This window comes from Hypanus sabinus, chromosome 3, assembly GCF_030144855.1.
Source record: "Hypanus sabinus isolate sHypSab1 chromosome 3, sHypSab1.hap1, whole genome shotgun sequence".
NCBI lineage: Eukaryota > Metazoa > Chordata > Chondrichthyes > Myliobatiformes > Dasyatidae > Hypanus > Hypanus sabinus.
Genome location: NC_082708.1, coordinates 149306361 through 149321704, shown reverse-complemented (window position 1 = coordinate 149321704; position 15344 = coordinate 149306361). Strand labels below are relative to the sequence as shown.

Genomic DNA, 15344 nt, shown 5'->3' with positions numbered 1-15344 from the left:
TTGACTTTGACGGCACAGAACTACTGTGTTGTGCCAATGGTTTTTGAGACCACCTGGTGAAGGAAGCCTTTGAAATAAAATGAGAGGAATTTTTTTTAAATAAAGGCAGAGATCTTGCTCTAAGTAAGAACTGGAATTTGATTTTAAAACAAGGTGGGATAGCGGAAACTTGATTGGATGAGGACTAACCAATCAGGAGGGACAGACAATAGGAGTATAAATACCACCAGATTAGGCATGACTGAGCTTCATCCCTGATGAAAGTGGCTGAGTTTGTCATTGATACATTGGTTAAAATTGATACATTGTATCCGTATCATTGTATATTACATCTGCACCTGGCTAGAATCCCAAGAAGGGTATGTTCGTCATGTACGTTGGGAAAGAACTTGAGGATTTTAATGTCTTTACTTCATGTTTAAAATGCACATCATGATGACCTGCTGAACTTATCAGACCTTTTTTTGGATTGCCCACAACTGTAGTCCCATGTGGATTTCTTCAGTTGTTTCTGGTCTTCTGATAGTCTTCCCCTTCCTCCCTTAATGCTCAGTCATTTAGTTTATATACTCCGAAATGATTGGTTTCTATGATTTACAATCTAGGGAAATTAATTCCCACACACTCTGACCGCAACCAGCATCCAGTTCTGGTCTTAATACTAAGAGTGACATATTTAGACAAATGGATAAGATAATGGATTTCAAGGAACTGTTTCTGCTGGAGTCAAAGATAGGATGTAAAAAACAGAAAGGAAATACAATATTCCAGAGTTTTTAAAAACTGGTACACTTTAACCTGTTTTAACAATATCCCTTCTGAAATGAAAATCAAACTTTAATTGGTTGACATAAAATTTTTGACATTGAGGATCTCTGAGCAAAAATTGCTGGGATCAGGCATTCTCCAGTTGGAAAAAAAAGACTGTATTCTTTGCTTTTTAATCAGAGAGACTGGCAGTCTACTTCCTCAGTTCTGAACCTTACATGAACTAGCACTAGACAGCAGCGTTAACCTGAGTCTTGAAGCCAGAAGAATATAGAGATAGCATTCACCCTCCATTCTTAGCTGTAATTCCAATTTGATGTGTCTTCCTTGTTCCTATTTTCTTACTGTTCCCCTCCTTTATCCATCTATTAAAATGGTATCTGTTCCCATATACAATGGAATTGATAATCTCTGTCCTCTGAGATAACTGGACTATTATCAGCAAGTTTCCATGTTTTAAGAGGGAGAAATACAGCCAGAGACTCAATCAAGCAAATTAGTTCTGGGATTAGATTATTGATATGGTTTAATGATTTACTCTCCTCTGTGGGTTCTATTTATGCGATTTGACTGTCTTTGCCTATAGGTATTAGAAAGATGGAAAACCTACAGCACAATACGGGCCCTTTGGCAACCCTTCTGTCTCAATTTTTGACTTTATATTTATATTTGTAACCTACTACTACAACTATGACACTCCCTCTCCCACCCTTTCCCCACAAATAAGTCCAGCCTATTACCACCTAATACAGGTGTTCCCCACTTTACGAATGTTCGCTTTACGCCGCTTCGCTTTTACGAAAGACCTACATTAGTAACCTGTTTTTGCATTACAAAGAGTATTTTCGCATTTATGAAAATTTTTCCCATATAAATTAATGGTTCTTCACTTTACGCCATTTCAGCTTAAGAAATGTTTCATAGGAAAGTTCTACCTTTGTAAAGGGGGGGGGGGGGGCACCTGTACCATCAAAGTCTGTTGTGCCTCAATATTCTATTTTTATATTTAATTCCTTATTTTCTGTGAAGTTTTGTGATGTCTTGAAAGCTAACAGTACATGCTGTGTTAGGTTTAGTTGTAAATTTCCCATTCTTTTATTTGTTGTATGCATCATGATTATTGAGCATTTTCCTTATCCTTTGTGAATAACAGGTTCTTTGTTTTATGAGCAAGGCTGTTTTACTAATAAAAAGCATTTAGATTAAAGTATGCTTTCTTGTCATTGTATTCATGAATTTTGTGATTTTCTCAACAGAGTCAATTATATGGTAAATTGCTGACAGCAAGGCAGAATATTGCCAGTGAGAAAGATGTTCCTCCAGCTATTTTGGCTACGAACAAAATATTACTAGAGTTTGCCAAGATAAGGTATTGTTGAAAAAGAAACTACATTTGAGTCTAGATGATAGAATTGCACATAACTTCGCTAGTGCAAATAGACAATGAGCTCATTGACTTAAAAACATCTGGTGATATATATTTGAAATTTTATTTGTTTTGAGAAGTGATTAATGCTTCTTGATCTGGATTTTAGTTCATATCTTATGATTATGGTACTTTTTGATGTCACTTTTTAGTTTTGGACCTGTAAGATACACGAATAAAGAGTCTTGTAGCAACATTTTGATATGTAAAATGGAAATAGAAAATTGGCAGCACTTTAAAAATGTATTGGCATTGGCAAACAATGTCAATCCCTTGTTTTAGTACAGATAGTCTTTCATCTCAGGCAAGTGAAGGACAAGTGATATAATGGATGTATTCTGAGGGAAGGGCAAAAGAAAGGAAGTGGATTAGTGAAAAGTAGTGGGGAGGATATCATTAAAATGTTAATTGTTGTCTGACCTGTTAGATGTTTCCAGTATTTGTCTTCATTATCCCCTCTAATGCCTTTATAACTACTTTACGTCAATATTCTTCGTGAATGATATTTATGTAGGTTCAAAGTGCCCATTTTAATTCTTTTCCTTTCAACCAACAGGCCAACAACTCCGGATAATCTGAAAAGAATTGACGGTGTATCTCTAGCTAAGTCAGCTGTGCTTGCTCCTTTCCTAAAAATTATCAAGGAGTTCTGCAAAGTCAATCAATTGGAGGTATTTTGTACAAAAAAAAAACTTTTTTTGGATTTCAATCTGCTAAAATTGTTTCAAGGATTAGCTTTAATTGTCACATGTATATTGAAGCATCCAGTGAAAGGGATTGTTTACATCAATGATCAACACAATCCATGGATGTACTGGGGACAGCCTGCAAGTGTTGCCATGCTTCCAGTGCCAACATAGCGTGCCCACAATTTACTAATCCTAATTAGCCCATATGTCTTTTGAATGTGGGAGGAGACTGGAGCACCCAGAGAAAGCCCACATGGTCATGGGGAGAATGTGCAAATTCTGGACAGAGAGCAGTGGAAATTGAAACCAGATCTCTGGTGCTGTAAGGCAAAATGCTGCCATACTCCCACAAATGACTTGTATAGGGGCTATCAGTTAATGAGCAAGCAAGTACGATTAGACTCTCACTGAAAGGGAGACTGGATTGCGGAATGGCTGTACTCTATTAGTTCAAGTTTAATTATCATTCAACCATACATGAAAACAGCAGAATGAAATAGCATTCCTTAGGGGGCAAGGGGAAACACTTCCTGTACACAGTGCAAGGAACACACAGCACCTTCAAGTTAGCAAGCAAACATACAGTCACTTTAAAAAAATGTGTATATGTCCCTGAGAGGAGTGTCCTACAAGTTCACGCAGTTCCCAGCATTGCACAGACAAACATACAATCCAGCTAGTCATTCCTCAGATCAGTCACTGGAGGGTCTCTGAGAGGCCAGCCTCCAAACAAAGCATGGATGCCATGCTACACTGCCTCTGCTGTGTCCTTTTCTAGACTGCATCAGTAGGCAAGACCGTGGATTGAGGCCTAGTTATTGTTACAGCCAAAGCTATGCAGCTCCCCCGATGTGTATCACAGCAACAAACTAGGGAAATGAGCCTGCGGCATCATACATTATCCGGGTCTTGTGGTCATAAGAGAAACGTCCAAGACAATTACCTGCTGTCACACTGCACGCTACCTTCAAGCATCAACTACGATGCTTTCAATGCCTTCCTGTAGCAGGCAGCAACTCGGTCCACACCAAGTCAGTTCCTCCACCAATGAGCAGCTCATGGATGGGGGTAGACCTGCAGTACCTGAAGCTCTTAAAGTCCAGTTTCGTCTTGCTATCATAAAAAAGACAAAAAACACCTTTGGTTGACCCCCAAGAGGCCACTGCACCTGAGTGCGTTGCCATCTTATTGGAAATCTTTCTATGTCTATTTTGAAATCTACTTTAAATCCTTTTGATATATATTGATGTATATATACATCCTTTTGGATCTTAAAACAAAAATTAGAAGGATAATTAGTAGATTGCTTTCACCCAATAGACATCAGATTAATGCCAATACTGTGATACTTTCCTTCAGTGTATATGAGCTTTCCTGTCAGTGACTTCAAATGATCTTGGACCAGAATCTTTACTGCCAGATCAGTGCACACTAAGAGTTGAACAATCCAATGTATAAATCTGTAAAGAAAGAAATCCTGCAGAGGTTTAGAGGTTTTGTAAGTAGAAGCTCCTGTATTAATTTCAACTGTCTAGGTGGTTGATGTGCTTTTCCATTATCTTGAGTATTTTAAATTTTAAGAGGCAAGGTGATCCAACTTTGGAAAGATCAGTTCTGAAGCAAAGTTTGTAATTTTATTGGGTAAGGAACAAAAGTTTTAGATAAAGAACAGAGAAGAAGAAAAGAAATTTCAATGACAAGGGACTCATAAACAAATCATCTAGGAGTCAAGAGTTAGCCTAGAGATGTATTTGACCATACTCTGATTAAGAGAAACTTGAATTCATTAATTATTGGGGTTCTAGATGTGAATCTCAGAGTTCCATTTAAAACTTGTTCTTAGTCCTAAAGGAGAGCTGGGCAATTGGCGGTGTTAATCTTTGAATATAATATTAACCTGATGCATCATCTGCCTTTCAGGCAGTATTTAATAATATTACACTGTTCAAAGATGGGCGTGGGTAGTGGTGTTTCATCATTGTTTAACATAATTGATTTTTATTAAGATACTGCAAAAATAATTGTATGTTTAATTAGTGAGTTGAGTAGACTGGCACATGCTTGTGAATAGTTAAAAGTAACCTCTGGTTTTCTTTTCATTACAAAATGTCTTTCTAATCTTCGAAGTAAATAAGATTGCATAGTTAATATTCAGAAGTTTTGTGAAGTTAAGCAGGATTATTTAACACGACTACCTGGCCATAAATAAGTTCACTTGAAGCAAACTGTATTTAATTTTACGGGGCTTAGTTAGTAATTTATTTATTAACATAGTTTGGAAAGGGATTTTCTTTGCCTGAAAATTTGTTCCCTCTCCATGGTGCCAAGTGCACTATGAAGCAGTGGGTTAGCCTTCAGAAATGAGTAAGTTGCCGCTACTATTCAGTATTCAGAATTATGAACCAGTGATGATTTTATTGGAAAGAGTACAGTCGACCCTCCTTATCCACGAGGGATTGGTTCCGGGACCCTCGCGGATACCAAAATTAGCGGATGCTTAAGTTCCTTATTCAATCTGTATCAATGCAGTGGACCTTAGGACCCAGCAGTAGAGATATGAATCCGTAGTGTTTCTGTTCACGAAAATAATCATGATAACGATTGAAAATAAAGTGGAAATAATAAAGTGATCGGAAAGAGGTGAAACGCCATCGGTCATTGGAAAAGCGTTAGGCTATGTTGGTCAACGATCGGAACAATTTTAAAGGATAAAGTGAGAAAGACTCTGCTCGATGAAAGCTACAATTATTACTAAGTAACACAGTGGTTTAATTATTGGGTTTTGGGTTTTTGATTCTCTACATCAACCCGGCATGGTGGAGAGCGCACTCCATAGCGATCTGTCACTAGATCGAACTCGGGAACTTCCCAAGCCCGATGCTGAAACATACGTTCTTAAGTGTTTTATATGCATAGAAAGGTAAAATATACACTATATATGAATGCAAACGTTTGACTAACTGACACTAATTAATACCAGATGTACCTGTTCCGACTTAGTAAGAGGACTTCCGATTTTTTTCGATCCTGATCCAGGATAACCCACACACATCCTCCCGTATACTTTAAATCATCTCTAGATTACTTACAATACCTAACACAATGTAAATGCTGTGTAAGATAGTTGTTATACTGCATTGTTTAGGGAATAATGACAAGAAAAAAAATCTGTACATGCTTGAACAACAAGTTCTGGAAGAGCACTTCTGGGTTTTCACGATTCACGGATGAGGAATTCACAGATAAGGAGGGCCGACTGTATTCTCTTGTGTGCCGTAAGCATAGCTGAATGATTCACCTTTTTTGTGTTTTTTTTTCCCCACCAGGTGGACAAGTTTCCTGTTTCAACTCAAAATCCAGTGGTCCATCCAAACTCTGCCTTTCACCCCCAGTCTAATATTGTGTCTTTAACAACGGTAAGAAGTCATTCAAAAGTACCCACTTCACCTAGTTCTTGTAATTTTTGGATTTTTATAGGCTACTCGGTATTTACTACTAAGATATTTAATATAACAACAGTGATTACTGCCATTTGTAAATTCTGAAGTGTGTCATGCTTATCTTTAGCTTTTTAAAGTATCTAGACTTTGACTTTTTATTTATTGCAATGCTTGTACAACTGTTAAATTGTTTAAGCATTTTTTCTTCTCTTCTAATAAAGGTCTTGAGGATAATAAATTCCTACCACTCTCTCACCACATTCCATGCCTCTGGCTCCAATCTTTGCGGAGAGATAAACTTGAACATTGCAATTAGATCTACTTCTTCTGTAGTTTAATATTCAGAGTAAAGATCTGAGTTTACTTTGTGTCAATCCTTTTATAATGTGTTTAACCTCCAAAACAAACATTAGAATCTCATATAATTCCTTGTTGTAATTTATCGAGATGCTTTGTTCTTCTTTTCTCTTCACACCCTTACTACTTTATTATATAAAAAATAAAGAAAAGCATAATAATTATAAGATTATTGAATGCTTGAAACAGGAAAACCTTATGAAGTACTTTCTCAATGAAAAATTGTTAAATCAAAGCCCTTCCACTATTATTTATATTGCTAAGTAGATAAAACATCACAAACGATACATTTAAACATATTGAAACATATAAGATTATTAAGGGATTGGACACACTTGAGGCAGGAAACATGTTCTTGATGTTGGGGGAGTCCAGAACCGGAGGCCACGGTTTAAGAATAAGGGGTAGGCCATTTAGAATGGAGTTCAGGATAGGCTTTTTCACCTAGAGAGTTGTAGATCTGTGGAATGCTTTGCCTCAGAAGGCAGCGGAGGCCAATTCTCTGGATGCTTTCAAGAGAGAGTTAGATAGAGCTCTTATAGTGGAGTCAAGGGATATGGGGAGAAGGCAGGAACAGGGTACTGATTGTGGATGATCAGCCATCAGTGAATGGCCTACTCCTGCACCTATTGTCTATTTAGTATATCATGTTGCATTTATGAATTAATGTATTACTGTTTCTCTGCATTCAAACAGATCTGCAGATTCCTGAAAAATCACTGATGAGGCACCATGAACCAAATTCTGAATATCATTCTAGTGATTTCATGTGTTTTTTTTGTTTTAGATCAGCACCAGGGATTCAAGCAATGTGATTATTCCTGCAGTTGGTCGCCATTCATTTGCACCAAAATCTGATAACATGGGTGTTAATCAAGCTGGACTTGGTCATCCAGTCCAGGAGCTGAATGTGAGGACGATGCACAATCCTTCATCTACTTCAGGTAAAATTAAGTGAGTCTAGCATAGGTAATTATCCGGTCTTCAGTGGAAACTGAACAAATCAGTTTAGTAATAATTGAACTTTATAATTGAACATGTTTTAATGGATATGTCTTACACATTTTTTGCAAACAAAAAGTGACAATTTCATTCTGCAATCATTGTCGTCTCCTTTCTCCTTTGGATACTACACAGCGTAAAGTATTAAAGAAAAGAATTGTTCTGAAATACTACACTGTTATAGTTGCTGAAAATGTGTATCATTATCAAATTGTTAACATTACTAAGATACACACAAGATGGATGATCATTTGTTAATGCAGGACAGTACAGCACAGTAGGTGCTAATAGCCCATGCTGTTGTGCTGACCCTTTGACCTACTCAAAAATTAATCTAACCCTTCCCTCCCATGTAGCTCTCCGTTTTCATTTTAAACCATGTGCCTATCTAAGAGTCTCTTAAATGTCCACTCCTTCCATGCAATTACCACTTCACATTCTCCCCCTATGCTTTCGTCCAGTCACCTTATCAATGCCTCTCCACATTATCAATGCCTCTTATCATCTTATACAGTACCTCTCTTATCAAGTCTCACCCTTCTTCGTTCCAAAGAGAAAAACCCTTGCTCATGCAACCTATCCTCATAAGACATGCTTTATAATCCAGGTAGCAGATCCCTGCGGAAAATAAGTGGTCACTGACCTCCAGGCAGAATATCACCTTCTACTACCACCCACTGCCCTCTGAGGATAGGCCCATTCTGAATCCAATTACTAGACAACTAGTGCCTCTCAAAAGGTATTCACAGCCCTTACTTGGAAGTTTTCATTTTTTATTGTTTTACAACATTGAATCACAGTGGATTCAGTTTGTCTCTTTTTTTAACACCGATCAACAAAAAAAGACTCTTTTGTGTCAAAGTGAAAACAGATTACTACAAAGTGATCCAAATTAATTACAGATTTCAAACACAAAAGAAATTGATTGCATAAGTGTTCACCCTCTTTAGTATGACACACCAAGTCATCACTGATGCAGCCAATAAGTTTTAGAAGTCACATAATTAGTGAAATGGCAACCACCTGTGTGCAGTCAAGGTGTTTCAATTAATTGTGGTAAAAATACACCTGTATCTGGAAGGTCCAACTGCTTGCGAGTCAGTATCGTGGCAAAACTACACAACTAAGACAAAAGAACACTCCAAGCAATTCCACAAAAAGTTTATTGAAAAGCACAAGTCAGTGTGAAGTAGAGGGTGGAACGAATACAGGGAGATCCTGGAAGGAAAACCTGATACAGTCTACAAGATAACTGCAACTTGGGAGAAGGTTTGTTTCCCAGCAATACAATAACCAAATAAAGCCAAAGTTATACAGAAAATTGCTTAAATACAACAAAGTTAATGTCGTGGAGTGGCGAAGTCAGAGTCCAGTCCGCAATCCAATTGAGAATTTGTGGCTGGACTTGAAAAGGGCTGTTCGCTCACGATCCCCATGCAATCTGAGAGAGCTTGAGCAGTTTTGTGAAGAAGAATGGGGAAAAATTGCAGTGTCCAGCTATGCAAAGCTGTTAGAGACCTATCTGCACAGACTCAAGGCTGTAAGGCTGTAATTGCTGCCAAAGGTAGATCTACTAAATACTGACTTGAAGTGTGTGAGTAGTTATACAATCAATTATTTTGTGTTTAATAATTGTAGTAAATGTAGACCAACTTGTAGAAGTTTCTTTATATTGTGACACAAAAGAGTCTTTTCTATTGATCACTTTCAAAAAAAGCCAAATCAGACAACTTCTACAATTTCTAAAGCACTTAAAAATTAGTTAACAACCTAACAAATTAACTGTGCTCTTTGTAGTATTTCTTTGTCTGACCAACATGTTATTGCGTTTGTTACATTGATAGCTAGTAGGGCCATTTTGTTGAAGTGGAAGGATACATGGACTCCCACTCTGTCACAATGGTCCTCTCAAGTGATGTTATGTCTTAGTTTGGAGAAAATTAGAAGTCGAACCTTCGAACTTATGTTAGATTTTGAGAAAAGGTGGGGTTTATTTGCTCGTTATTACCATTTGAGTTAATTGATAGATTTTCTCCACGATCTAATTGTAAATTTTGGTATAATTTTTTTAGCTGGCGGTTTGATGTTTATCTTTAGAAGCTTTTTGTAAGACACGTGGCTCCGGGGTTGAACACCTAATGGGTCCCTTTTTTTTTCTCTCTTTTTTTTCTTGCTTTAGTAGGGTTTTTTCTTTTCTTTTTTTTTTGTGTGACCATATTTTTCAATCCTTAATATTGTTTTTTTTTCTCTTTTGAGATATTTTAAGTGTTACTTCAATGTACTCTTGTATTTTGAATAATAATAATAATAATAATAAAAAGATTTGAAAAGAAAAAAGCCACTGTGATTCAGTGTTATAAACTTGGAAACTTCCAAGGGAGTTGAAGACTTTTTCCTATAGGCACTGTATTTTAAAAGAGAGAGAAAATCAAAAAGAAACTACAGATAATTGAAAATCTGAAAGGAAAGTAGAGAAGTACTAAGCAAGTTAGGCTGCATCTGTGAAAATAAAAAAAAATGTTAGCTTCAGGTCAAAGACTCAATGTAAGAACTATGGAGCCAACATTTTCTATTTTCATTTTAAAAGGGAAGGAGTTAGGGTACCAAAGTGAAATTAAAATTATACACTCATAACTGGCATCTATAAGCTTCAGGGTATGGTGTTCATCCCCATTTTAAAGGGACCAAATTGTGTTGTAGAAGATTTCAGAGAGCAGTTAGTTTGAGGCTATAGTTGTACATTAATTAGATCAGGGAAGTGGTACCCTTCCCCATCTGAAATAACATTAATAACATTTGACAATCTGAAGCTTCATGGCAGCTTCTACTTAAGCCACCTTTTAAAATTTCTATTTATTTGTGGAATTCAAACTACATGAACAGTGAAGTTCAAAGTTCAGAAAGGATTACTAGTGCAACAACAAGCTCTACTTTACTGCACTAATTCTTTCAGTCTAGAGTTCAGACTGTCAGTGCAGGTGTTTTTTTTAAATGCAACTTTAGTTGAAATCATGAAATTATTGCAATAATGTAAGTGTCTCAAATGTCTTCACATTTCATTTTTTTGTTCAGAAGTTATCTGGTCAGAGTTGTTGGTGGAACAAGTGCCATTACATACAGTAGACTGGTGCATAATATGTAATCCTTTCAAAGCACTATTAACAAATTAATGTAAATCCACAAATCAAAATGTATTAAGGTATTGCAATAATAGAAATGTAAAATTTCATGTAGAATGGGATAGAGTAAACTTACTTTGTACTCCAAATACAGTATTGCTGAGTCTTTGATATATTTCCCCAAATTCTTGATATCTGATGTGACACCCATTGAGTATGCTAGGTGCTAAGGGAAGTAACAAAAAAAAAATGGGCAGTGCTAATCCTATGCAATACTTAATGGTAATGAGTCACCAAAGACTTGTCAGTAAGACAACTTTCTGCTCTAATGTCCAGGGAAGATTTAGAGAAAAGAGACGAAACAGTAAGTGTGTTTCTTGATCTTTCCAATTAAAGTCTTGGAATTAATGATTTATTTTTATGTTGCATCTCTAGACTTTAAGAAGGCACTTGTTCAGACAGACAATGATGATAAGCACTCTTGCCAGACACAAAGTTCCCATGTTGAAACTAATCTTCCCCAAGTAGATTCAGCAGCGTCCAGTTCCGAATCTCATGTCAAAGAAGAACTAATCTGGATTGAAACATCTGTGAGTATTTTGTTGAAGACCCTTCTGTACCTTCTCAATAAAATGAGCAAAATACCTGATTGACCCAAATGTGATTTTATAGATTTTGGAACATTACAGCATAGCACACACCCTTTGGTAAACAATGTTGTATTGACCTTCTAATCTAACTGTAAGATCAATGTAGCCTTTCTACCCTATATAACCCTCCATTTCTCTATCATTCATGTACCTATCTAACAGTTTATTAAACATCCTTAATGTATCTGCCTCTACCACCACTCCCAGCAGGGCACTCCATCACTCTCTGTGTTTAAGAAAAAACAACTTATCCCTGACACTCCTCCTATACTTTTCTACAGCCACCCCAGAATTATGCCTCCTTATGTTTGCCATTTGCACCCTGGGAAAATGTCTGGGGCTGTCCACTCAATCCTGTGCCTCTTATCATCTAGTAGTAGTAGTCTCTCGAAGTCCAAGGAAGATGGATGTGTGGCGCAGTCAACGTCTGTGGGCACGCATATGACTTCAATGCCAAAGTCTGAAGCGCAGTTACGGTTGCAGATGGGGCAAGGAGCACCGCCTGTTGGGGCAGGAGTGGACGCCTTCCTGTGGTTTTCTTGACTTGCCTTGAGGCGCTGCATGCGCCAGTTGGCTTGGAAGTTGTTTGCTGCCATGGAACATAGATTGTGTCACTTGGACCGATCAGCAGCAGTGTGTTTGAGATCACAGGGCTGGAGTTTGGCCCACTTAAGGTTTGACTTGAGGTTGTCCTTGTACCTCTTCCTTGGGTGACCTTGGGCAAGGTTGCCCTGCTCCAGTTCTCCGTAGAACAACTGATGCGGCATTCTGGACTCAACAATGTTGATCACATGGCCGGTCCATCTGAGCTGAGCCTTCAAAGCCTTGGCTTCAATGCTTGTGGAATTAGCTCGGTCCAGGACTGTCAGATTGGAGATATGGTCTTGCCAGCAGCTTTGCATGATTGATCGCAGAGCACGATTGTGGAATTGTTCAAGCTGTTTGACATGTCTGCGATACATTGTCTAGGTTTCACAGCCATACAGAAATGATGAGACCACAACAGTATTGTAAACCTTCAGTTTAGTGGAGAAGCGAATGTCTTGGTGCTGCAGAACTTTGACCCGGAGCCTTCTAAGTGCTTGGCTTGCTTTCTGGATCTTTATCAAGGGTGATAAAGATTTCTTTATCAAGGGCACCGTCGCTGGAGATGGTACTCCCCGGGTATTTGAAGTTGTCAACGTTCAGTAGTTGTGTGTCATCGATGGTGATGCATGGCTGTGGCGGGGCGCTGTTAGGTGCAGGCTGCAGGAGGACCTCTGTTTTACCGAGGCTGATTGTCAAGCTGAACAATTTAGATGCGGCAGAGAATCTGCTGACCATTGTTTGTAGGTGGTCCTCTTGGTGCGCCATGAGTGCACAGTCATCTGCAAAGAGCGCTTCTATGAACAGCTTTCGGAGGGTCTTTATGTGTGCCGCAAGGCGACATAGGTCAAAGAATGACCCATCCAGGTTTACGTCTTTGACGGCATGCATTAGTACTTGAGTGAAGGAAAGGTTGAAAAGTTAAAAAAAACAACTTATCTCTGACACTCCTCGTATACTTTTCTACAGCCACCTCAGAATTATTCCTCCGCATATTCGCCATTTGCACCCTGGGAAAATGTCTGGGGCTATCCACTCAATCCTGTGCCTCTTATCATCTAGTATACGCCTATTAAAAATCACTTCTCACCCTCCTTCAGTCCAAAGAGAAAAGTCCTAGCTCACTCAACCTAAGGCATGCTCTCTAATCTAGTACCCTGGTGAATCTCCTCTGCACCCTCTCTAAAACTTCCACATACTTCCTATAAATAGGTGATCAGAAAGGAACGCAATATTTTGACAAAAAAAAGCAAAAAGTATATTCTTGAAAGGAAGCAGAAACTAAACTGAAGATAGTTCTCAGCTATAACCATTGACAGTGATCTTGTTTTAAATGGTCACAGGAATATAAAACTAAATTAGAACTTTTAAAGTTTGAGAAGTTACTGTACTGTATGTGTCAATGCACGGCTTCCATAGGAGACAATAGTAGTCAGCACACCTAAAGAAAATGTACCAAATTTCCCAAGCCAAAATCGTCATTGTGAAATAATAATTACATCATTGCCATATAAAGTGTATGCTTGCTTTTGATGTGGTATCATGTTAATATTTTCTGAGATTCCATTAGAGTTATAGACATAGAAACAGATCCTTTGGCTCATCTAGTGCATGCCAACCTGCCTTACTGCCTAATCCCATCTTACCTACACCTGGACCAAAGCCCTCCATATCCTTTTCATTGATGTACCTATCCAAGTTTCTCTTGAATGTTACATTTGAACCTACATCTACCACTTCTGTTTGTGGCTTGTTCTATACTCGCACCAGATTCTGAGGGAAGTAGTTTTCTTTCAGGTTCCCCTTAAAATATTTCACTTTTCACTTTAAGTCTATGACATCAACTTCTAGTCTCATCCAACTTGAGTGAAAAATGTCTGCATGTATTTATCCAGTCTATACCCCTTTATTGAATCTGATTTGTTTTGGGGGTATTGTGAAGCCAATAGGTGGCAGTAGAATACCATCAATGTTTTACATTTCTATACATTTATATCACTTTGTCCCATGGAACATATATTAATAAGATTGTTTTGTCTTTTTACCTTCATAGAATGGACTCAAAATGTCTTTCTGAGCTTGAAGAGGTGAAATTAGTGTTTTCTATCATTTATATATTTCCTGGGGCATATAGATGGATTAACTTAAAAGCCTGTAGTATAGTATCTGCAATACGTCTTCACATTATGTGATGTTGCATATAGAAAATGTCTGTATCATGAATTTGCATAACATGAGTAAATTTACCAACTGACCTATCTACAGTACATTTTCATCCAGGTAACTTGTATACATAATAAACAGCAAAGGACACCGTATAGGTCTCTGTGTCTTAATAATTTGGTTAAGTTTTTTGACAATATGATGAGGGTGATTGATGAACATAGAGCTGTAGATGTTGTCTCCATATATTTTAGTAAGCCATTTGATAAGGTCCCATATGGGAGGCTCATCCAGAAAATTGAGATGCATGAGTTGACATTTTGGATTCAGAGCTGGCTTGCCCATTTTAGACAGGGTAGTGGTTGAAGAGACCTACTCTAATGGGACATCTGTGGTTAGTGGTGTTCCACAGGGATTAGTGTTGGGACCTCTGCTGTTATGTATATAAGTGACCTGGAAGAAAATGTAGATGCGTAGGTTAGTAAGTTTGCAGATAATACGAAGATTGGTGGTGGTGTGAATGGTGTAGAAGACTGACAAAGGATACAGTGGGATATAGATCAATTGCAGATATGGATGGTTAAATGTCAGATCGAGCTTAATCCGGCCAAAGGTGAAATGTTGCACCTTAGTAGATCAAATGGAAAGAAACAATACTCTGCTAATGACAAGACCCTTATCAGTGTTGATGAGCAGAGGGACCTTGGGGTCCAAGTTCATATCTCCCTGAAAGTGGCTACACAGGTTGGTAGGGTAGTTAAGAAAAAACATATAGCATGCTTGCCTTTATTAGTCGAGGTATTGAGTTCAAGAGTGAGAAAGTTATGTTGCAGCTTTATAAAACACTAGTTGGGCCACATCTGGAGTATTACATACAGTCTGGTCGCCCCATTATAAGAAGAATATTGAGGCTTTGGAGAGAGTGCAGAAAAGGTTTTCCAGGATGCTGTCTGGATTAGAGAGCATGTACTATAACGAGAGGTTGGACAAACTTGGGTTGTCTTCTCTGGTGTGGCAGAGGCTGATGGGAGATCTGATAGGCGCTGTTATGAAATCCCGTAACTGGATCACTTACCAGCAAAGATAGAGAGGTCCGTTGAAGTCTGATGGTACTTTTTTAAAAAGTATTTATTGATAAAGGGCAC

The 15344-nt window shown here is 38.0% G+C and overlaps 1 protein-coding gene across 5 annotated transcripts in view; it reads left to right on the top strand.

The window, feature by feature from the left end:
* wrn (WRN RecQ like helicase) overlaps positions 1–15344 on the top strand; it is a 134495-nt gene that overhangs the window by 105441 nt on the left and 13710 nt on the right. For all 5 annotated transcript variants that reach the window (XM_059965363.1, XM_059965364.1, XM_059965361.1 and 2 more), the window contains 5 exons: positions 2025–2137; positions 2751–2865; positions 6210–6299; positions 7468–7624; positions 11237–11391. In XM_059965363.1, the coding sequence (XP_059821346.1) occupies positions 2025–2137; positions 2751–2865; positions 6210–6299; positions 7468–7624; positions 11237–11391 (630 nt within the window). The remainder of the gene's footprint in view (positions 1–2024; positions 2138–2750; positions 2866–6209; positions 6300–7467; positions 7625–11236; positions 11392–15344) is intronic.